This window comes from Chinchilla lanigera, unplaced genomic scaffold (assembly GCF_000276665.1).
Source record: "Chinchilla lanigera isolate Chin_1 unplaced genomic scaffold, ChiLan1.0 scaffold00065, whole genome shotgun sequence".
NCBI classification, from domain to species: Eukaryota; Metazoa; Chordata; class Mammalia; order Rodentia; family Chinchillidae; genus Chinchilla; species Chinchilla lanigera.
The window spans coordinates 5,004,050-5,027,612 of NW_004955466.1; the positions used below are offsets into that span (position 1 = coordinate 5,004,050).

Genomic DNA, 23,563 nt, shown 5'->3' on the forward strand with positions numbered 1-23,563 from the left:
AAAGAAACAACAGACTAACAGGAAGCCAAAAAAAAAGTTATAAAAACAAGCAACAAGTTATAAAAGCAAAAATAAGACTGAAAAAACCATAACATCCCAGAGTCATCTCATTTAGGGGCAAAGAGCCCCAAACACTTCAATAGCTGTGAGAGGCCATCACTGCATATGCTACAATAGAAACTGAAAACTCAAGAGATGACCCTACCAGTAAAAAAGAGTCTCTGTATCTTATTTAAGGCACTATAAAGGCCTTTAAAATGTTGAAGAAATAATTTAATAAAAAAATTTGGTGCCTGAATCACAAGCATCAGTTACCTGCAAAAGTCATTTATGTAGAATATTGGATGATGTCAGATAATGAGCTGTTAACTATATTTCACTCTTAAAAATCTAACTAGTAACTAGCTGTTGGAATACAATAGGCCTCAGAACGCTTTGTACAACGTATCAGACCTCTGCAAGCTGGTATCTGCTAACAGATTTGTATTAAAAACAAACCAAAAAAGCCTACTTACGATCATAGGTCACTATTTCTTCTCCATCTTCCTCTTTTAGGGATTTGTTTGTGATCAGCATAAAATCCCGCTTACTGCACACTGCACAGCCTGTAAAGTTCAGTAAGAATGATCCGTTCTCCAGACAGGTGTTACCCTAAAATGTTAAAAATAGCAACTTACTTCTTACATTTTGATATCTTGGTGACAGTGATTAATAGATTTAAATTCTTTAAAAGCAAAAAACATGGCCAGAATTTACTTGCTTGAAGTCTTCACCAAGTAATTACCAGCTTTCCTAAAGACATGTTATTCAGGGTTAATAAAACGGAAGCACTGTTAAGTCTGCAAGTCTCTGAGGACAGGAATTGTATGTAAAAGAACAAAATGCAAGCAGGTAGTTAGAAACATGCTGAAATACCTTTTTCTCAAGCCTTAATAATACCACAAAATAAACCAAAGCATTCAGATCCATAGACATCAGTTCTGACAGATATATATGATTCTGGCAGAGAAAACAAATTCCATGATACATTAGCCTGACACACAGCATTCAAGAAAGACAGGGTTTAGATTCATCCCTAAGAAACAGTGAACAACTTACATTCCTGGCTTAAAGAACTCTGCTAAGGTCTTACTACTAACTGTTAAGAATGAAGTCATTTTATAAATACTCTAGCCTAAGCCATTTCTGGGCAGCAAATTTAGAGTATTTTTAAATAGTCACGGTGACTAAAAATCATCTAAATCAACATTTCCCCAAAGTATTTATCTGCCTGATACTATATGAAGCACCACGGAGGATTTAAGGATAAGCAACCCGTGTTTTAACCTTCAAAGGGCTTAAGAATTAAGCTGTACCTTAAGACCACCTTAAATGCCACAGTAAGTCTTTCTGGATTCCCAGCACCACAGTCAGTCTCTTTCTTCTAAGAGCCTTCTCAGGTCTATGTATGAAGGAAGAGATTAACCCTGGTGGGAGGAAATCAAGACACTACTACACAGTTTGGACATATTAAATCACTGACTGAACTACAAATGGAAAAAAAGCCTTGGAATTAAGGTATAAATTTACTTGTAGATATCAAGAACAATTACTTTGACTTGCTTTTTTTTAAGGTAACTAACTTTAAAATGTATACTGAGGTATAATTTATAGAGAATAAAATTCACATATTATAAGGACATAGACGAATGAGTTTTTAAACAAATACATATACCCATGTAGCCACACTATCAAAATACAGAACATCTCTCTCTCCCCAGGAAGTTCCTTCATGCTTTAGGTCTATTTTAACCTCTATTTCATACCAGGGACCCAAAAATCTGATTCTCCATACACTGTTCCAAGTCCCAGAATTTCACAAGGAGCACTCCAGTGCACAGATCCATCTGCTGATGGACATTTGGGGTATTTTCAGTTCGGGATTATAATGAATAAAGCAACCATGAAAATTCATGTCCAAGTCTTGTGTAGGTGTCTTCCTTTCACTGGGGTATCTAGAAAGAGAATTGCTGAGTCCATTATATGGTTTAAAAAGTATATTTAACTTTGTAAGAATCTACCAAATTGTTTTCCATTTTAAAGGCCCAAGAGGCCTTGGTGGTACAGTGGTTAGCATAGCTGCCTTCCATTTTAAAGGCCTGTCAACAAGGGATGAGTTCCAGTTGCTCCAGTCTATTTTACTTTACCCACTTGTTATGAAATGGTAATAGCACTGTAGTTTTCATGTGGGTTTCCCTAGTGACTAATGATGTGGAGCACCTCTTCTTTGGGTCTATTTATGACTTCTCTGGTGAACTATTAGAGTCTTTTGCTCACTTTTAAAGTTAGGCTGCTTGTCTTCTTGTATTAAGAATTCTTTATATATCTTAGATACAAGGGTTTGGGGTTTTTTTTTGCCAAATACAACAAAGATTTTCTCATCATTGGTTTGTTTTTTAAAAAATGGTGCTCTTAAAAAAATAAATAAATAAATAAAAAATGGTGCTCTTTGAAAAGTAGTGTTGAATTTTATGAACTCCAGTTTATCATTTTTTCCTCTTTCAATTTGTGCTTCTTTCCCCTAAGACATCTTTGCTTACCACAAATTGCAAAATTGTGAAGGTTTTTCTCCTGTTTTCTTTTAGAAGTTTTATAGTTTTAATTTGTAAGTTTAGATTTATGATCTTGAAATAATTTGGTATGAGGTAAGGATCAAACTTCCATAAAGATACTCAATTATCCCAGCAACATTTGTTGCAAGACAAGCCTTTCTTCACTGAATTACAATGGTGTCTTTGTAGAAAAATCAAATGACTACATATACTAGGTCCTGTTTGACTCTTCTGTTTCCTTGACTTATTTATCTATCATTGTAGTAGTACTACATTTCCCCCCCCTCCCCACTGGGGACTAAACCCAGGACCCTCACAGTAAGTGACATCCCCAACCCTTATTTAAAAAAAATTTTTTGAGACAGTCTCACTAAGTTGCTAGATTGCCCCTGCTGAGCTCAAATTTGTGATTCCTCCTGCCTCAGCTTCCCACAGTGCTGGAATTACAGACATGGACCATCATGCCCAGCAACATTCTCTTAATTGTGGCTTTACAGAAAGTCTTTACACTGGGTAGCTTATGTACTATAACCCAGCTATTATAGTTTTTTTTTTTTCATTTTCATACAAATTTTAAAATTTACAAACTTCTACCAAAAAAAAAAAAAAAACCTGCTAGAATTTGAAATGAGACTGGTTGGAGTCAGACTGCCATGGATTCCAAAATTAAGGAAAGTAAAACAATCTCTAAAAAGATCTCAATATCAATTTCCAATAGAACTGAACAGGGTTTTACCATAAACATAGCTCCTTGCACAGTACAGACTAAACTCTGTTCTTATAAATAAGCAGAATGGAAACTCTAAGGAAACACTGAGAAAGAAGAAGATATCCATATTTGCTGTGCGGTAAGTAAATATTTGAAATGGCAAACTGTGCTGGGGATTTAGCTCAACAGCACAGTGCCTGCCTGGCAAGCGCAAAGTCATGAGTTCGATTCCCAGTACCAGAAACAAAACAAAACAAACAAACAAACAAAAAAGAAATGCCAAACTGCAAGTGCAGTATATAAGCAACTGATGGGACTTTCCCTGAGACCCTTCCCTGCTCATTTGAGGGCAGTGACAGTACCCTTTATGGGTGAGGTATAGCCCTTTTATTGGACTATTAACATCCAAATTTGAGAAAGTAAACTAAAGCACACAATACTCTTGGAGAGAAAAAAGAAGACTACAATCAAAATCAATTCCACCATAATAATAGTAAGGCTGTATCAGTTCTAAGAAGGGAAAAAAGTGAGGTACTCTTAGAAAATGTGATGCAGATAAGTCCTGGTTGAAGATTTCTCTCTCTCTCTCTCTCTTTTTTCTTTCTTTTTTTTTTTTTTTGGTCTTTTTGAGACAGGGTTTTGCTATGCAGTTCAGGCTGGCCTTGAGCTCACTTTGTAGCCCAGGCTGGTCTTGAACTTGCAAGGATCCTCCTGCCTCAGCCCCTCGAGTGCTGAGATTACTAAATTTCAGCCACCACACCCGGCCCATGGTTGACTGCTAAAGATACACAAGTGTGCCAGAAGAAATGGCTGAAAATTATGATATTAATATGATAGTATAGATGATAATTGATGTGATGGTATAGCGTAAAATATTTTAAATCTTAGAAATCTGCAATTATTTTGACAAGGATTAAACCAATTTTTTTTAAAGAAGTATTTCTGATGGTACAAGTACTGTAAATATAGGTATAATGTATATGTAAGTTAATGTATATGTTTGTAAGGAAATGTTTAAAAATGGAAGTTTGAGGAAGTAACTCAGTGGTTAAGTACTTCCTAGCTTGTGCAAGGCTCTAGATTTAATCCTCAACACCACACAAAAGGGGAAAATATATTGTGTGTGTGTGTGTGTGTGTGTGTTTGCAAAACTACTAGGCAGGCCCTCTACCACTGAACTACATCCTCAGCCTCTCCTTCATTTTCTCTTTCTTTCTTTCCTTCTTTTTGGTATAAGGGATTGAACCCAGGCCCTTCGCTGTGCTACATACCTAGATCTTTTTTTTTTTTCTAAAGACAAGATTCCCCCTACGTTACCCAGGCTGGCCTCAAACTTGCAATCCTTCTGCTTCAGAGTACTGGGATCACAGGCGTGTGTCATCATGCCTGACTGAGACTATAGTTTTTAAAGAACCAGCTTTATGGTTTTTTTTGTTTTTTTTTTTCCCCCTACTGCTTTTCTATTCCTTATTTGATTTCTGCTTTCTACTTTATTTCCTTCCTTCTGCTTAGTTTAGGTCTAGCTGGCTCTTGATTTTCCATTGTCTTGATGTCTGCCTATTGATTTAAGATTGTTCTTTTTTTAATATAGGCATTTATAACCATAACATTTAAAAATGCAGAGTAGCATTTTAAAACACCCAGTCACATACAATGTTTTAATAGTTATATATGCAACTCAGCATTTAATTAAAATTGGCTTAATCCTAACTACTAAGCAAGAATCTGAATACATGAACACTGGTAGCTTAGTTTTGGACGAGATATAAAACACATGACTTTTAATTTAAACTCACTCACACTGATTTTTCCTTCTGATTAATCTAATGATTTATGTCTCCGTTTCTGTTGTATTATTAAGTTTACAGATGAAACTTGAAATATATGAAATGCAGGTTTCATTTGAATTTGACTTGTAAACATTTTATTACAGCTGGGTGTGGTGACGCATACTCATAATCCCAGCACTTGAGAGGCTGAAGCAAGAGGGTTGCTGGCTAGGCCAGCCTCAACTACATAGTGAGACTCGGTCTCAAAAAGACTAAAAAAAATACTTAAAAAAATTTATTACACTTTTGTTCTGTTCAGTTATTTTAGAAAATGCAATATGGTTCTAGTTCTAAATGGTTTCCTAAATGCTTTTTTAAAAGAAAAACATTTTGGGTTCATACTTGAGTAGAAAAAATTTAGCTTTAGAAAATTAGAATGGTTAATGTCCAACTACATTCATGCTTGAGTGCAAGTTCTCAGTGTAGCATTACAAGCAAGTAGGGCAGAGCCCTGTTAGGAATTCAGTACTGTGTTATTTCTAGTCTATGAAAAAACATCAATCACTAAACCCCAGGTACTTTATGTAACCAAGGATAAATAATTAAATACCACTTATTTATTGTGCACTTACTTTCCCGACAAGCTAATCTATTTTCTCTGCCAATTTTTTTTTTAAAATTAGGGAACTATATTTGCTGCTCCCATTTTACTACCCTTTCTTTTGCTAAGCTCAAGCAAACTGGCTTCTACTTTTAATGCCCTTAAAAATATGTGACAACTTCAAAGAAGTCCAGACTGAGGAGGGTCCCTGATATTCCAGCCTAGTGAACAAGGGGGTTCACTTCCCCCAAAAGTTATCCATCCCATTTTAGAACACGTGCTAGAAAGTTCCTTATTCTGAGTCAAAGTCTATCAAAACTCTGAACATCCGCCCACTAAATATGCCTTCTAAAATTTCAAAGAAAAGTTAATTCTTCATGACAGCCTTTAATTAATTCAGAACAGAATGAAACAGGGAGAAGTGCTTTGGAAAGGCACTTTTCTGGTTTTCCAATCGCCTCAATCCTTACTCTTCTTCTTTAGATTTTTAAATTTTTTATTTCCTAAATTAATTTATTCTTTGAAGCTCAGTCTTTAGTTCTCTACATTGTTTTCCACAAGAACAAGTCTCTTCTATTTTGACATCTTTATTTGCCTGACTCATACTCAAACACTGTATCTTTATGGCTCCTCAGATGATACATTCTCAACCTCAAATGAAGCATGATAGAAAACTTCACCATATGCACCCCAATTTTGCTGCTGCTTCTCATATGCCTCTAATGTCTGTGATGGTACTTCCAACTCAGCTGCCCAGTTTGGAAACCCTGAGATCATCTATACCCCTCCCCTTCTTCTTTCCTACATTAAATTGACTGAGTCCCATTAGTTCCTTCTTCTGAAATCAGGCCTTCATTTTTCCCACGCCTACACTGTTGCTTCATTCTGTGGGCACTCCTTTCACATTCCCAACCCCACCCCACCACCCCAACATACAGCCATGATTTGTATTCCCTAACAACAGATTTTGGAGTCATTTCCTATACTAAATCATTTTGATGGTTGCCTATGGCCTATAAAGAGTAAAATCTAAACTTCTGTGTACGACTTGTCTTTTATTTGGCTCTACTCTTAAGAAGTCAACCTAATGTCTTTAGTAAATTCCACTGAAAACTTCTCCCTCATGGTCCCTGCAATGTGCAATGTTCATTATTAGATTAATAAAAATCCCTTTCTAAATTAAGTGAATGAAATACAATACAGAAAAATATGAGACATAAGTGTACAGATTAATGAATAATTAAGTGAACCTCTGAAGAACCATCACTCAAATAAAACAATGCTTCCATCCCAAAGCCTTCCCTTCATTCCTGATTATGCCCCCAATCCACTTAATCCTGGGGGGACAAACCTATGGCACATGTACTGCAGTGGGCTGTTATCACTGAAAACTCTTACAGGGTCAATATTACTGCCTTTATCCTTTAGCAATAATCAACAGCACTTTATGGTAATTGCTTGCATTCCTTTACAGTTTTACCACCCAGGACATTTTCCTTTTCATTTTTCTCTATTTTGTTTAGGAACTGGGGGTTGAACCTACAGCCTTCACACTGAGCTACATCCCCATTCTCACTAAAATCCTAAATTACCCAGGCTCAACTCAAACTTGCAATCCAAGAGTGCTAGGATTACAGGAATGCATACTCATGCCTTGTGTTATGGTTTGTATCTAGATATCTTCCCAAAGGCCCGTGCAGTCACGGGTGGCGCTTTTCAGAGATGCCTAAGGTATAAGATGCTGGGATGAAGGATGTGATGCTTGGACTGATTTATGGTACAAAGCTAGCATTAAGGGTGCTGCACTCTGGGTGTAAGTGCTACCTGCCTTAAGGGTGGGTAGCCTGGATATAATATAAGGGACAGAAAGAGGACTGCTGCTGGTGCTGCTTGTCACGGGCTGCTTTCTTGCTACTTTGCTGCCTTCCTGCCTGCGATGAACTGTTTTTCCTCTGCAATGGCCCTCTGCCATGCCAAACATGCCTTGGAGCCAGCCAACTACAAACTGAAACCTCTACATACTGTGAGCTACAATAAACCTTTCCTCCTTTAACTCTGCCGGGTATTTTGTCTCAGCCACAAGAAAAGACACCTGGCTTACCTTGTTTGTGTCTAAATTATAATTTTTTTAATCACACAGTACTGGTAAGACTTTAGGTTGTGTGTAATTTTCATTTATTTTAACTGCTCTAATTCAGGTTTCCTTAACCTCAGCTTTATTGGCACTGGGGCATACAATTCTTCCTTGTGGCAGCTGTCTTGTGCATTACAGATGTTTATAGCATCAATGGCCTGTACCCATTAGATACCAGAAGTAGTTCCTCCACTGTGACAAAAATGTCTTCAGTTGTTGCCAAACGTTCCCTGGAAGACAAAACCACTCCTGGTTGAGAATCACTGCTCCAATTCACTCACCTGTATTCCTCATTCTTTTATGATGCTCTCTGTTCTGTATCTGTGACTTTTCCAGTCTGCCACTACAAATAATGCCCTTATGAACATTCTTCTACAAATCTCCAGAAATATATGCACATGCATTTTTCTAGAATAAGAATTACTAGGTCATTTTAGTGTGCACATCTTTAACTTCATTTGATGTAAAACCTGTTTTCAAAAGTGAGTATGAGAATTCATGACATACAACTTCCGCAAGACTATGTATTACTCATAAAATATTAAAAGGAGGAAGCAGCTGTACAGATCTTCCTCCTCTCAACCAAAGCAAGAATTGTTACTTTCCTCCACTCTTCAGCTCCTTCTTTTCTACCCTAATTACAAGTATCCTTCAAGTCCCAACTTAAGTCCACTTTCTGGGGAGAAATACCTGCCATCCTACCCCCTATCACTTTCCTTTTTCTCTACATTTATATTCATGTTTGTGGGGGGTTTTTTTGTTTTGTTTTTCTTTTGTCTTTTTGAGACAGGGTCTCACTATGCAGTGCAGGCTGGCACAGAATTCACTTTGTAGCCCAGGCTGGTCTCGAACTCACAATGATCCTCCTGCCTCAGCCTCCCAAGTGCAAGGATTACAGGGGTGCGCCACCACACCCGTCTAGCATTTATGGTCTGTCCTATTCGTTTCTGTTAATCACATTCACCCCTCCCCTCTCCCAATTTGTAAGCTTTTAAGTTGTTCCTTTATGGTTCGCAAGGTAATCAGCTATACACGTCTCAATGTCCAAGCAGATCCGCCGAACGAATGAGGAGAGACAAGCTTTAAAACTTCTCGGGCCTGACAGAAGCTGAGATTCCAAAGAAAGTCACAACCAGGAAAACTGAACTCGCATCTTGCCTCCGACATTATCTAGAACGAGAGCCTGCGCTAAGGCTTTCCCATCTCTGGGCGTTAGCCTGATCATCTGCAAACTGGGTCAGCACAGACGACCTCAGAAGTTCCCTGCAGGGCTCGAACTCGGCTTGAAAACTGAACTTCACGAAATCCACCGCGAGGTCTCCCGCGGGGGCGGGAGTGGCGGCTGCCGCCGGCCTGGGCGAGGGTGCCGTTTGCTCTGCCGCCCCCAGGGGCTCCCGAGGACCGGAACGCCGGCCGAGGCCAACTGCCTGACAGCCACAGCCCGTCACCGGCGCCTCAATACAGCCTGGCGGTCACCGGAAGCGGCCACGTGACCGAAGCCGCCGGGCGCCGGGCCTGTCCGAGAAGACCAGCGGGGGCGGGAGGCGCCGCAGGGGAAGCCCACGGGGCCAGGGAGCGGGGCGTTCTCGGTGCCTACTATCTCACCCGGTTGGGATACTCCTTCTCCACACAGTCCCCACACATCGCGACGTGGCTGACCGGAAACGACCTCTACCGCGTTCGAGAAGACGAAACCTCGCGAAGACCAAACCTCGCGAGAGCTGAGGGAAGGTGGCGCATGCGCCTTAATACTAGACTCGGCTCTTAGCCCTTAGGAACGGATTCGAAGTCCCGCCCCCTAGCAACTGTCGTTAGGGCAGGGAGCACCGCGGTCTCTCGGGCAACGGTGGTAGGCAAGGGTTGGGATGTCAGAAATATTTTGAGAAAGAGGAAAGAGGAAAGTTCTGAGGACTGACAGATGTGGCAGGAAGGGGATGTGCATCTCGGACCCAGCGAACTTCTAATGGGCGCCTTCCTGAGCTTAGACTGACAGAAAAGCTATCACGACTCCCAAGAGAGGAATTTGCTTCTCACTGCCTCGGCTTACTCCACCTACCAGAAAACTAGTATAATTAAGGCATTTAAATGCCTTAAATACCTTTGGGTATCATTTCTTAGAGCAGAGAGGGTGATCAGCTGTCTGATCTCGGTCGGTGGATAAACAGTAACTGAGGGATTTTGGAAAGAGACACTTAGAGCTCTGCAGAGAATCTCCCAAGAACATTTAAAAATGTTAATAATACATGACCATGCTGGAGTCCTCTGAGGACATAAAGACTGAAAACGTCTCTCTCTGTCTCTCTGCCACAGAAGTGTATCAGGGCTTGTGATTGTCGCCGTGCCTCTTCCTTTCCCTCTGCGTTGAAAGAATTCTATTATTCACAGTGATATAGTTAACCTAAATACAAATCTCCAAAGTCTTCTGATCAGCCTGTCTTCATCATATCCAACTACTCCACCATCGTCTCCTAACCGGCTATATTGAGGTCAAGTCAGGGAAGAAAGACTGGGGAGTCTGAGACTCTGGGATCCAGATTCTTCAAAGCAAGCCAGTGTAATTGGGTTTTCTAATATAGGCATTATGTCTCCATTGGAGAATTTAAATTATAACCTGTAGTATCTCAGGCAGCGATAAGGATCTGTAATACTGAAAATCTCAGATATGCTAAGAAACACTGCATGAACCAGTGCCACCAGAGTTTACTTTATTCTTGGGATAATTATAATGCCTCCCTTTTGCATGACATTTTCAACCTTTCAGAGTGCCCTTACGTAAGTTTCTAATTTGATGCCACTGTAGTCCTGTAATATTGGTGAGAAGTATGTCTCCTCTTTTCAGATGAGGGAAGGAAGAAAACAAGCGGTTGAAGGTCTTGTCGTGGTTCCAGGACTATTCGGTAGTGAGCCAGCACCGGGACCGTGCTCCTATTCTCAGCTCCACTTCTTTGTCAGCTTAACAAAGCCACTAGCCACAAAGGTATAAAGCACTTTATTTCATTTATTTTTTAATTGGTGTTATTGGGGATCAAACCCAGGGCCTTATGCATGCAAGGCAAGAGCTCTACCGCTGAGCCACATTTCCAGCCCCACAAAGCACTTTAAATGTGACAAGTTTGAACTGAGTCATATTGCATGTACACTACATTTTGAAAACTTATTATGAAAACAGGTTAAACATCTCAAAACTTTAAATCAATTAATTATTTATTTTTGCGGTACTGGGGATTGATCTCAGGTCCTTTGCCCTGAACTACATCCCCAGCCTCTTCCTTTTTTATTTTTTATTTTGAGACAGGGTTTCCCTAAGTTGCTAAATCTCCCAGGCTGGGCTTAAATTTATGATGCTCCTGCCTCAGCCTCCCAGGAGTGCTGGAATTACAGGTGTGCACAACTATGTCTGACTACATCTCATACTTTTGATATGATTGCATGTTAAAAAATGTTTTGATACATTAAATTGAATTAATATATTATTAAAGTTAAGTGTACGTTTTGTTTTAATAGAACTGAATATTTAACACCCCCTCACACCCACAGTAAGGAAAGCAAATATCGTTGTTATTCTCAGTATATCAAACTGTATTGTAGAAATGTAATAAAGTCTGACTTAGAAATACTATATAGGGGCTGGGGATTTAGCTCAGCGGCAAAGCGCCTGCCTGGCAAGTGCAAGGTCGTGAGTTCGGTTCCCGGTACCGGAGAAAAACCAAAAAAAAAAAAAAAAAGAAATACTATATAGAAAAAGACTGAATTAACAAACAATTGCATACTTCAGTTTTTCTCATAATTATATATTGACATCTACTTATCGGATAGCAGTACTGCAGGGCTGGGGATATTGGAATATAGCTCAGCAGCATAGCACCTGCCTGGAAAGCATGAGATCATGAGTTTGATTCTCAGTACCAAAAAAAAAAGCAGTACTACAAGGGCACATTTTAAAAAATGTGAGTACTAGAAAATTTTAGCCAGGCGTGGTGGTGGCCTGAACTGCATAATGAGACCCTGTCTCAGAAAGACAAAAAAAAGAAAGAATTTAAAGTACACCTGTAGCTATCATTTTACTCCTGTTAGACAGGGTTGGTCTACACAGTTCCCTCTCTTGACCCATCCTTGAATTCTTTCTCTGTTTTTAAAGTCTAATAACAGCTTTTAATTTTACTAAACCCTTTATCTATTCTCTTCAATTATATAGTTATTTACTGAATGCATTTGATGAGTAGGCAACAAGATGAAAATGACACTGTCTTTTCCTATTTTCCAGAGTCTTAAAAATGCTCTGAGAGATAAAATGAGCACAGACCACTATAACTGATTACTGGCAGGTGGTGGTGTAGCAGACAAAATGGAGAGGCTACGCCCAGGTGGGGGGTTGGGAAAGAGGAATGTGGACCCTGAAGACAGAATTTGAAAAAACAAATAGTATAAAAGAATTCCAGGTGGATAGGACCAAGGAGTTCGGATCTTATTCTACAGGTGGTAGAGAGAAATGCAGATCTGAGCAAGAGAGTGATGCCAGAGTTGTGGCTGAAGATTATTTTAGCAGCGTTTTATCGGGGCTGATTGGAATTGGAAGAAACTGAAGATATAAAAGACAGACCCTAGGAGGAGCCACCAGGGGGAGATGTATAGCTTTCTGCCTTATCACTAGTAAAGAAGATTCATGACAAAAATAGTAATATTAGGTAAATAAAAAATTAGACTGCAGTCACAGATCTCAAAGATTATGCCATTTGACATGAACTGACTTTAGGAGGCATGAAGGACAATCTACATATTTACAAGTGTTATTTTACCTTCCCAGGGAATATTGTCTTGTTATTAAAATGAGCAAGTAGAAAGAAAAAAAAGGCGGCTTATTCATATGCTCCGAAGTTGAAGCACTAAGTGCTGGCCGCTCAGCAAAAGCCTCCATTCAAATCCAGCCACTTTTGGGGAAGAGAGGTAGCCAACAAGACTGGAGGGAGGAGGTGCGCAGGACCAGAAATTAAAGTATAATTGCAGTGACAGGAATTTATCTCCGGTACCGGGAACCGAACTCACGACCTTGCGCTTGCCAGGCAGGCGCTTTGCCGCTGAGCTAAATCTCCAGCCCCGTGACAGGAATTTAAACATACATGAGGGTGATGGTTTACAGAAAGGAAAATAGAGGCTACAAAGCAAGAGATTAGCACCCAAAAGGAATGAACAAGCAATGGTATAAAATAAACAAAACACTAGTAAAATCTGTTTTCTTTTCTTATAGGTAATTATATAAAATAACATTGCAGTAATCCTGTAAGATCATCTTCTAACAGGAATTTCTTTGAGACAATACCCTGCCCATATGAGTCTTTAAAAACATATGATGTCAATAGTGTACATCAAATATACCCACGTGTTCCAGCTTGGGCATGCGATTATCTCTTGATAAATGGAATCAATTCAGGAAATTCTGAATGTTAACATGGTAGTACTTGCTGGTTCAGTGGCTAAACTACATCCCTGGGGCCAGATTAAGGTTTTCCCTCGAGAGTGCAGCTTGAATCTCCTTTTATAATTATTTTTTAAACAGGCAAGAGAACACTTAAAATTTATTACATGCCCGAGGCATGGGAGGGTGAGACTCCTGAATCTCCTTTTAATTCTTTCTATTACCTTTTGTCTCTTGCTTTTTATGATGCCAACGCAAAGAAGCTTGAAGGATGCAGTGCTGATATCTAGCCTCTTTTTTTGTTTGAGGTGGTTAAAGATGTGCCCCCCCCCCACCAGCCTTCAAGGTAACATTTTTAGGCCAGTTTCACAGAGAGAGGGAAGGACGCTCATCCGCTTGACAGATGTCATTTTTCTCTCAAGGAAAGTCTGTCTTTACCTGATGACACATGCCTGGCATGAACTAGCCACACGTGAGCCTGGCCAGGGACAGATACACCGGACCTCCTAAAAGTTTAGGGCCTTAGGGTTTTGTTGTTGTTATTGTTGTTGTTTGTTTTCTTAGTTCAGTGGCCTAGTTGGACTTTCTGCTTCCCTTCAGGGTTCTGAAGGGCTGCTTTGGACTATTTTTCTCCTATTCACATTGTAAACTTCATTCTTTCAAATATACGGCATCTAAAGGGATCATCCCGTTTCCCTTTCGTTACAGTTTCTTCAGTGCTCTTCACCTTTTCAAATACAGATGATTATTTCCATATAAAATTTTCACGGTATATGTCAAAAATCTCTTTTAAGGAAATACTCTCTGTTAAGTCTTGCGTGGGTTGGAGTGGATTTAGTAATCAAAATGTAACTGGGTTACACTGATCTATATCCTTAAAAGGATAATTAAATAAATAGCACTAGCAACTCTGTTATCCATTTTCATAAGTAGATACAAGATAAATCTGTATTTCACAGTTAAAATTCCTATGAAAATTAAGCTGTAAAGGACTTTCCCCTAAGAGAAAATTCTAGTGTTAAATTTTGTAAAAAAAAAGAAGGGAAGGAAGGAAAGAAAGGAAAGAAAGAAGAAAGGAAGGAAGGTAGAAAGGAAGGAAAGAAGGAAGGAAGGAAGGAAGAAAGAAAGAAAAAGAAGAAAGAAAGAAAGAAAGAAAGAAAGAAAGAAAGAAAGAAGGAAAGAAAGAAAGAAAAGTCAGATAGTGGGGCAAGTCTGTAATCCCAGCCCTTGGAAGGCTGAGGCAGGAGTATCAGCATGCATTCAAGGCCAGCCTGAGCTGAGACCCTGTCTCAAAAAACTAGAACACTGGTGAATTCAACCAAAAGTATGTTGTGTTACATAATGTTGTGTAGTCAGTTAGTAGTTTATGCATAATATGCCTAGTGGTGATGTGAACAAGGTAAGTGCAGTTCTGAGTCCAGCAATCTTCATCTAATCAAGACTTCATCTTGGCTGGGTGCGGTGGCGCACGCCTATAATCCCAAACACTTGAGAGGCTGAGGCAGGAGGATTGCTGAAAGTTTGAGGCCAGCCTGGGCTACATAGTGAGACCCTGTCTCAAACCAAAAAAGAAAAAAAAAAAGCAGCATTTTTACTCTTAGCTTGTCTCAAGAGGATACATGAAATTAATACACTCTACTTGTCATAGGTTAATACTACATATTTTTCATGAAGTGTCAGCAGCATTCCTAAAAATGTCATGAAGGAAAATGCAATTTTTGCATAAAAAGTGCCCAAGTTTGTCCTGTGTGTAAAAATCTCTTCATTTGGGTGCCAAAGTATTTGGGTGCCAAAATTATTCACACCACTTTAATGAATTAAAAGAGTGTAAAGAAGCTGGGTGTGATGGCACATGCCTATAATTCCAGCACTCTTGAGGCTGAGGCAGGAAGATCGCTGTAAATTTGAGACCAGCCTGGACTACAAAGTGGGCTCAAGGCCAGCCTAAACTGCATAGTGAGACCCTATCTCAAAAAGACCTATCTCAAAAAAAAAAAAAAAAAAAAAAGAATATAAAGGCACACACCAACAAAACATACACACGAACAGCAAAAGAAATGATTTCCAAGGAGACTAGGAATGAGAATAACAAGAAGTGAAAGGAGAGAGCCTCCTGCATTACAGAGAATATTTGTTTGATTGACCACAAAAGCAGAACACAGTTTCATACACCCCACCACCATAGGCCAAATTCTGTGGCCAAAAGCAGTCACCATTCCACCTGTCACTCTTAGCCTTTACTCTTTCCACTCTGCATCCTTGCTTTCAAAAGGTTTTCACATGTCAGAAGGAAAGCAACAACAAAAAATGTGCGTGTAGTGGAAATTTTGGTTAAAGAAATTTTAAATCCAATATTCTGTTCTTCAGTAACTTACCAAAAATTTACTGCAAAGTCATGTCTTTATTATGCACTCATAGAAGGAAGATTTTCTAAGGCAAGGGAGCAATATGCCCAAATACCATTTGGTCTAACACCTCCTTACACTCCAGGAAATGATCTGCAAACTTAGAGTTCAGCTTGTCACCTCATTCCTGGAAGTTTAGCAAGAGCTTCCTGCCTTCAGCTGGTTCTCTACACTATTCTGTATTTCTCTTTTGTGGATCATTGGATGCATGATGGTATGATTTTTGAATACGGTTGGAATGTGTCCCCCAGCAGCCATGTGCTTGGGATAGGGACGTTGCTCAGTGGTAGAATGCTTGCTTAGCACGTGCAAGGCCCTGAGCTCAATCCCCAGCATAAGAAAAAGAATGTTCATGTGCTGGAAGCTTGGTCCTCTGTATGGCAATGTTGAAAGGTGGTAGAATTGTTAAGAGGTAGGGCACAGTAGAAGTTAGTTAAGTCCCTGGGGGCCTCATCCTGAAGTTACATATTCACAGCTTCAATTTCCCAATGCAGACAGTGACTTCATTTGAGTTCAGAACTGTGGGAAACCAGTTGAGGAAAATTGAGGCCTAACTGGCCTCCTCCGTGTGCAGAAAGGAGAAAAGCACCATGCAGGGATGGTGGCATTGCAGGTTCTAGGGAGAAGTCAATAGAGCTCAGATCAAGCATGCATCTGGGCAGGGACCCGGGACCATTGGGTAGACCAGTTCACTACACAAAACAATGGAAGTGCCTGGAAACTCTGAGAGGTCATATGTCCAATAAAGTATAAAAAGGTCGCAGAAGCCAGGCCTAAAATCCTAGCATCTGGAAGGCTGAAGCAGGAGGGTTGCAAGTTCAAGCCCAGCCTGGGCAATATAGTGACTTAGCAAGACCCTGTCTCAAAATAAAAATTTTAAAAAGAGCTGGGGTTGTAGCTCAGTGTGAGAACCTTAGGTTCAGTTTCTGGTACTGTAAGAAAAGAAAATTTTTAAAGGCCCTAGAAGTAAGAAGGGTGTCTCTGGAAATGTTAGGGAATCATCTCTCCAAGGAGCTTTTTATCAAACTCCAAAGAATGTTTAGAAAACATATACATAGATTATTGTGTTTACTGAGATTGCCGATGTTATGAGACACCATTCCATACAAACAAAAATGTTAGGCCACGTGTTTACACGTGAAATCTCTTTGAGAATCAAATTTTGGAGTGGTCAGACATCTTTCTATTGTTACCCCATGTAAAAGCAGATGGATGCTGCCCATGCCCAGTCCGCTGTGTTGTAGGAGGGCTTCAGTGAGGCCTAAACCGTTGATTCTCCTTGGAGATGGGCTCCCTCCCCACCCCTCTTTGATTTTGACCTGATGCCCTTTAGCAGCATCGTTCTGTCAGGTATTTACTCCTGAGAGATGATTCTGCCCTAATTATGCCTCTCTCACATGGTTTTCATGTTTCAGTTTGTGTTCTCGTTTATTTTCAGAGCCTAAACTATCTTGTCTGCTGGGATTTTTTTTGTTTGTTTGTTTTGCTTTGTTTTGTTTTGTGTTTTTGGTAGACAGCGTCTCACTGTGTTTGTCAGTCTGGCTGTGAACTCACTATGCAGCCCAGGCTGACCTTAAATTTGAAGCGATCCTTCCGCCTCAGGCCTTTGAGTGTTGAGTTTATAGGTGTGAGCCACCAGGTCTGGCATCTGTTTTCTATTCTTAGGTCTTCCTTCTCCTCCTTCAGTTCCTAGTAGCTTAGTAGTGATACCGTAATGCTGAACTGGGGCCAGATGGCAGTGAAGCAAAATAAGTCAGTTAAACTAAAACTCCCCAAAATTTAGTTTCAGGTTAGTTAACCAGAGCAGCTTTTGCCTAGATGTACTTTTATTTGGATGTAATGTACATAAAATCCCGTGTTGGGGGTGACAAAGAAGATGCTGTTGAGATAGAGACCCTGGACATCACTAAATAACAAAGCAACAAAGCAGAACCATGTATTGTCCTGGCCACAACCCAGTCCTCACCAAAATCTTGAGGACATTATGTCAATACCTGTTTCTGAGGACACAAAGATTTTTGACTTCCCACCAAAATGATAATCAGGTGATGAATTTACTGCTTTTGAAAGTTCAGTCCTGACCCATAATTCATTCCTAAATAATAAAGGCATCATCATGGTGAACAAGTAGATTTTAGTGTATCACGAGTGTAAGACACCGGCCAGGTGAGAACATGTGACGTACACTCAGATGGTTTACTGTCTTGATGAGATAGGACGTGTACATTTACACGCATACACATATTTTAACAAACAAAAACTGCCAGATAACACATGCTGAGTGCCAAATGAACGCTATGGTATAATTTGGCTGACTGTATAGCCTAGTTTACCCTAGATCGAGTTCACGTCCAGCTTATAGTTTGGAGTAACTGTGCCTCCTTTAACATGCAAACCTTGCAATTAGGGTGTTACATTATGTAGTCATCATATATACAGACCAGTATTCTGGGAATTAAGGAGAGAATTGAGAGAGTGATTACCAGTGGCTAAGGCGGTGAGTGGGGAGTGTATAGGGCTGGTGGAGCTTGAGCAGACCTCAAAGGAAGAGTTAGACGTAGGCAGCAAGAGAGAAGCCTACAGGGAGGTATCAAGAGCACAGGTACTAGCTGGGTGTGGTAGTGCACATCTAAAATCCCAGGACTGTGGGGGACTGAGGGAAGAAGCTTGAAAGATAGTTTGGGCAATTTGGCAACTCAGTGAGGCCCTGTCTCAAAAAACAAACACACAAACAACAAATCCAGGACCATAAAAAAAAAATGCAAACAAAAAACCCCAGGATCACCACCACCAAAAACCACACATATGAATACAGACATGGGAGTGAAGGTCAGCCAAGACCCAGCTCCAGGGGGACACATTATGTTCTCTCCGAATGACACCCTCTGGATTACAGAACTGTCAGCTCTAAGGAAAGGACAGATTTGGGGAGTGATTAGAAAACTACTTTGGATGGAGAGGAGGACATGTGTAAGATAAGAACAGAAACCAGTACACATTAGATGGTGGAGGATAATAAATGCCAGATAAAGAAATTTAAATTTTATCCTTTAGGTGATAGGAATCTAATTGAAGAGATTAAGGAAGAAATGATATCTATAAGAAAATGTTTTTGGAAGAGTAGTATTTCCAACCAAACTGTTCAATGTATTCAAAGGAAAAGAAAGCAAAAGGAAAAGTAGCTTTAAAAGTGCTGGGAATGCCTAGGACAGATGTGAGTCTGAGGCACAGTAGTGGCAGAAGGAAGGGGTTATGAAGAGGCAGATTTGTGCAAGTTGAAAAGGCCCAGGGCAGTCGCTTGTGGTGAGATGATATTTTGTAGAGGGGGAAAGAATACAGCTTGCAGTGATTGCAGAGAGCAGGGGAGAGGGTGCAGAGCTGGAAGCAAACAGGGTGTAAGGGCACACTTACAGTGTAACAGACTTGCAGGCATATTATAGCAAAAGTTAGAAATCAGTTCATAGCCTGTGACTAAGCTCATGCTGCCTGTCATGTAGATAGTTAGCCTTGACCGTCTACTTCTCTTTGATAATGGGCTGGGCCAACTTGACTGTGTCCAGCTTGTGTTTTCCTTAGGTGAACAATATTGTCATGGTTTGGGGGATATTTTGCAAGGGAAACAATATAATACAGGGCGCATATTTTATAGGATTACTTATAATAATCACCCAAAGAATCATATACAAGAGAGTGCAGGAAATCTGTCCATACACTAGAGACCAAAGAATCTAACCAAAGGCCTGGATCCCACAGCAATGTCGTGCAGGAGTCCAGCTGAAGACCTAGAGCTCATAACAATGCCTCCCATGGGTCCAGCTGGAGGCCCAGAGCCCATAACAATATCTCATGCAGGCCTGTTTCACGGATCTGTGCTGGGAAGGCCCAAAGGTCAGTGGTGGAATCTAGAAAGTCTGTGCCAGCGGGATGAGGGATCTGTGCTAGCAGGCTGAGGGATCTGCACTGGAGCAAGGAAGCGACATGGAAACTAAGAATCAGAGCTCCCCTGAAAAGTACCACAGCCATCCTCGGCAACATCGAGGTCCTGAGCTCCTCCAGTGGTGAAGACAGCTGAGTTCCCATCAGGAAAGCCAATGCAGCAAGCTTCTACAGGAGACTGAGCTGTGCACCTTCTTCCCCTCTGGAGCGAGGAAGTGATGCTCAGAGTGAGGACAAGAGCTTCCCCAAAGTGAATTGAAGCTATTCTCAGTGCCAACAAGGCCCCGAGCTCCTTGGAGGATGAAAACAGCCAAGTTCATTAGGAAAGCCAGCATGACGAGCTCCTCTGAAAGAACCAACAGCTCCATACAGCTTCTACCAGCTCCCAACAGCCTTCTCAGCTCTCCACAGCCTAACTTCTTCTTCTCCAGTTCTGCCTATTCTACTGGCAACAGTCCTCAGGTGGGCCTCCCACACTCAGCACCAGGCTTACTCAGCTTAGCAGGGTGTTATAAGTTGCCCACCAGTTGTCAGTCTACTACAAATATATTTTGTTTCCAACTTGCTTCAAGGACTTCATGTCTGCCACAGACTGGCCCTGTCAGGGACCCACTTAACTTTACTTGCTCCACTCACAACCCCCTCCCCTCCTTCCAGAATGTTAAGCAATTCCTTTTAAGTAAACTTGCCTGACACTATGTGACATAATTCTTGTATTCCATGTAGACAATCATGTAATAACCCGCTATCAGCTGTGTACTTCCCATTTGCAAATCCCATTTGAACTGAACCCAAACCTGACTCTGGGTTGGTGATTTGAACCTCTGGGTTTCCAAGCCCGCTAGCATAATAAAAGTTGCCTTCTAACTCCTTGGTGCAAAGAATCTTCCATTTGGATTGATACTGGTTTTTCTGCAACAAGGGCAGTGTGAAATCAAGAGGACCAAGGAAAAGAAAGCTGGAGAGGTAGATCTACAAAACCAAAGGCTGGAAAGAGGTCAAGGAGGACAGAGAAAAGGACTCAGAAAAGTCATAATTTTGGCCAGTTAGGACAACACTGGGGAGTTGCAATTTTGTTGTAGTTGTACGGGTGGGTTCCATGTCCTAAGGGTTTAAGAGATGAGTAGATGGCAAATTGAGGGAAATAATGAAGTCTGATCTTGTGAGGAATTGGCAGTGAAAGGAGAGAAAATAAGATTAGGCTGCGCATGGTGGTGCACCCCTGTAATCCCAGCACTCAGGAGGCTGAGGCAGGAGGATCACTGTGAGTTCAAGACCAGCCTGCGCTACATAGTGAGTTCAAAGCCAGCCTGAATTATATGGTGAGACTCTGTCTCAAAAAAAAAAAAAAAAAATTCAAAGACTGGCCAGGATTAAGGATTTTGTTTTTAAGGCTATGATATGTTCTGTGTTAAACTGTAGATGGTACTTTATTTGGTTAAAATAAATTTCAAATTTTCAAATCCTTCATGGGGCCTTTCTTCAAATTCCAAGAAACTTCCTAGAGCAAGGGAGGAGGAAAACATAGGTGGGAAAAGGATTGATAAAGGATTCAACAGGTAGTCATCAGCAGGTGATTAAAATAGACCTAACCTCTTTTATGTAGCTGGAACCCTCCAGTTTCTTTTTTCTGAGCCTTTGCACAGAGCTGTATTCCCAGGTAATTTTTTTATTTTGAAATGGTCTCATTAGATTGATAAATTCCCTAGGCTGAGCTTGAACTTGCAATCCTCCTGCCTCAGCCTCCCACAGTGCTAGAGTTAAAGGCCTATACCACCACTCCCAGCTTGGAGTCCCTTACTATACAGGCAGGAACCATATATGTCTGTAGTTGGGGCAGACATTTAGGTTAGGAGATGACATTTCTAGAGAACTGAGGAGCAGGCCTGGGGTCTATAAAACTCACTGGTAGAGAGCTTGCCTAGTACCGCCAAAGAAATGCATAAATACTAAGGGGTTTGTTTGCTTGCTTGGTTTTTATTTTAAGAGTTTTCTAAAGCCCCTAACATCCTACCGCCTGTTTTCTGGGCCACCGTTCTTGTTCAGATCCCAAAAGCGTCTCCCCTTGATGGCTGTAATGGCCCATCCCTGTCACACGCCTCCCGCCATCCTGCTCCCCGTTGCAGCCTCTGTCTGCTGCTGCACGGCGCTGATTCTATCTGCACCGCCTGAAAGCCCTCAGTGGAGCCCCACTGTCACTGAGTTAGTATAGGTTTCTCATCTGGGTTTTAAGTATGGCTTTGGTTTATCTTTCCTGTCTTAATATCTGCAGTTTTCTTTTCTTCTTTATTTTGAAACAGGGTCTCATGTAGTCCACGCTGGCCTCAAACTCATGGCGATCCTGCTTCAGCCTCCTGAGTGCTGAGAGAACAGGCGTGTGCCACCAGGCCTGGCTCAAAATAGTCTTACCCCTTTCTACTAAGAAGTAAATATTTCTATTTCTAAATGTAGCGGCTGTACGTCCTTTGCGTGGGCATAAAAACATTACACGTTAGATTATAAGCAGCTAGATGGCAGGTATTTTTTACCAGTTAATGTAGTTTATAGAATGCTCAAGTCACAGATTGGTATGAATTTATGCTTTTAAATATTTTATAGTAATAATTTTAATGAAAATCCATTTCAGAAAATCCCTTATGGATTTTCTATCATGCAAATCCATTTATTTTTATGAAGAGCTCCTAAATGAGGATAGAATTCCACATAAAATTATTTATTTGTGTATAAATTTCCTTTTTTTTCCTGGGAGAGGGTCCATAGCTTTCATCAGATACTCTGGGATCCGTCTCCCGGCAAAGAGTAAGCACCATCCTCATGACTCAGTACATCTACAGGAATGTTTTCAATTTACCTCTTTTGATCATTGGCAAAGGAATTTTAAAAAGTATCAGTAGTTGTTCCACAGGCAACAGAATGAGCCACAGAGGGAGATTCTTTTGGGATAATTTGTGAAGATGCTTCCACACCTCTACCCTGTCCTCATTTAAGCTATGAACACTGCCTTCGTTGGACTGAAGAGTGGCGTAATGCAATCACAGACCAATGTGTGCAGCCTCTTGGCTGCGACCTACACCTTATCCTCCCCTCTTTCATTTGGCACTAGAGACCTCTTTTTTTTTCTTTTTTGGTCTTTTTGAGACAGGGTCTCACTATGCAGTTCAGGCTGGACTTGAGCTCACTTATGTAGCCCAGGCTGGCCTCAAATGATCCTCCTGCCTCAGCCTCCCAAATGCTGAGACCTGCTGTTTTCAAAGGAGGTTTTTTACCCATGTGCTTCATAGCAAAATCCCTCAGTGACTCTTTTCTCATGTCAACACTTCTGGCTAATCCCATAGTTACAGTTATTAGTTTGCTTTAAGACAGGTAAAAGCTCTTATAACAGGGCCGATCTCACACACTGAATCCATTAGCTCCGACTGGTGAACTTCAGCAAAAGGGAGCAGGAAGTAAACTTTGGGCTTATCATTAAGAACCTGTTTTTTGGTTAGCTTTCTGCAAAAGCTCCCTCTTCCCCTTGACAACTATTAATGATTTTTCTATATCCTCTTATTCCTCTTGACACCAGGCATTCCTCCCTAGTGACTTCATTAAGTTAATGTTCTAATTAGTACAGCTTCCACCGCAGCGGATTTCCTGGGCTTCCCATCAGAGGTTTTCCCTATGATGAACTCCATTAACAAACTAAACTCTCTAAACCTTCAAGAAAAAGGAAGCCCTTATTTCATGCAATGGGCTTTACCCCACTTGCCCCATTTTTTTGGTCCAACTTTCTTGGCTGTCTTGGAGTTTGCTCAGCAGAGAACATCACCAACAGAGAATCCAGGCTGAGCTGCAGCATCAACCCAGCGGCTGAATGAACTGATGTTCTAGTAGGTACCATCCACTATACCATCACTGTAAGTGGCAAAGTATTTTTATAGGGGCTGGGGATTTAGCTCAGTGGCAAAAGCGCCTGCCTGGCAAGCGCAAGGTCGTGAGTTCGGTTCCTGGTACCGGAGAAAAACC

At 40.8% G+C, this 23,563-nt stretch overlaps 2 protein-coding genes across 2 annotated transcripts in view; one reads left to right on the forward strand and one right to left on the reverse strand.

Annotated features, from left to right (window-relative positions):
• The window catches only part of Churc1 (churchill domain containing 1), a 21,998-nt gene extending 12,479 nt beyond the window's left edge, over nt 1–9,519 (reverse strand). The window contains exons 1-2 of the mRNA XM_005399116.2: nt 9,410–9,519; nt 516–651 (exon numbers count right to left, since the gene is read on the reverse strand). Coding sequence (XP_005399173.1) covers nt 516–651; nt 9,410–9,448 — 175 coding nt within the window. The 5' untranslated portion in view covers nt 9,449–9,519. The remainder of the gene's footprint in view (nt 1–515; nt 652–9,409) is intronic.
• A 394-nt stretch (nt 9,520–9,913) lies between these two features.
• Sptb (spectrin, beta, erythrocytic) overlaps nt 9,914–23,563 on the forward strand; it is a 156,224-nt gene continuing 142,574 nt past the window's right edge. The window contains exons 1-2 of the mRNA XM_005399117.2: nt 9,914–10,290; nt 10,644–10,781. The gene's annotated coding sequence lies outside the window, so the exon portion shown is untranslated. The remainder of the gene's footprint in view (nt 10,291–10,643; nt 10,782–23,563) is intronic.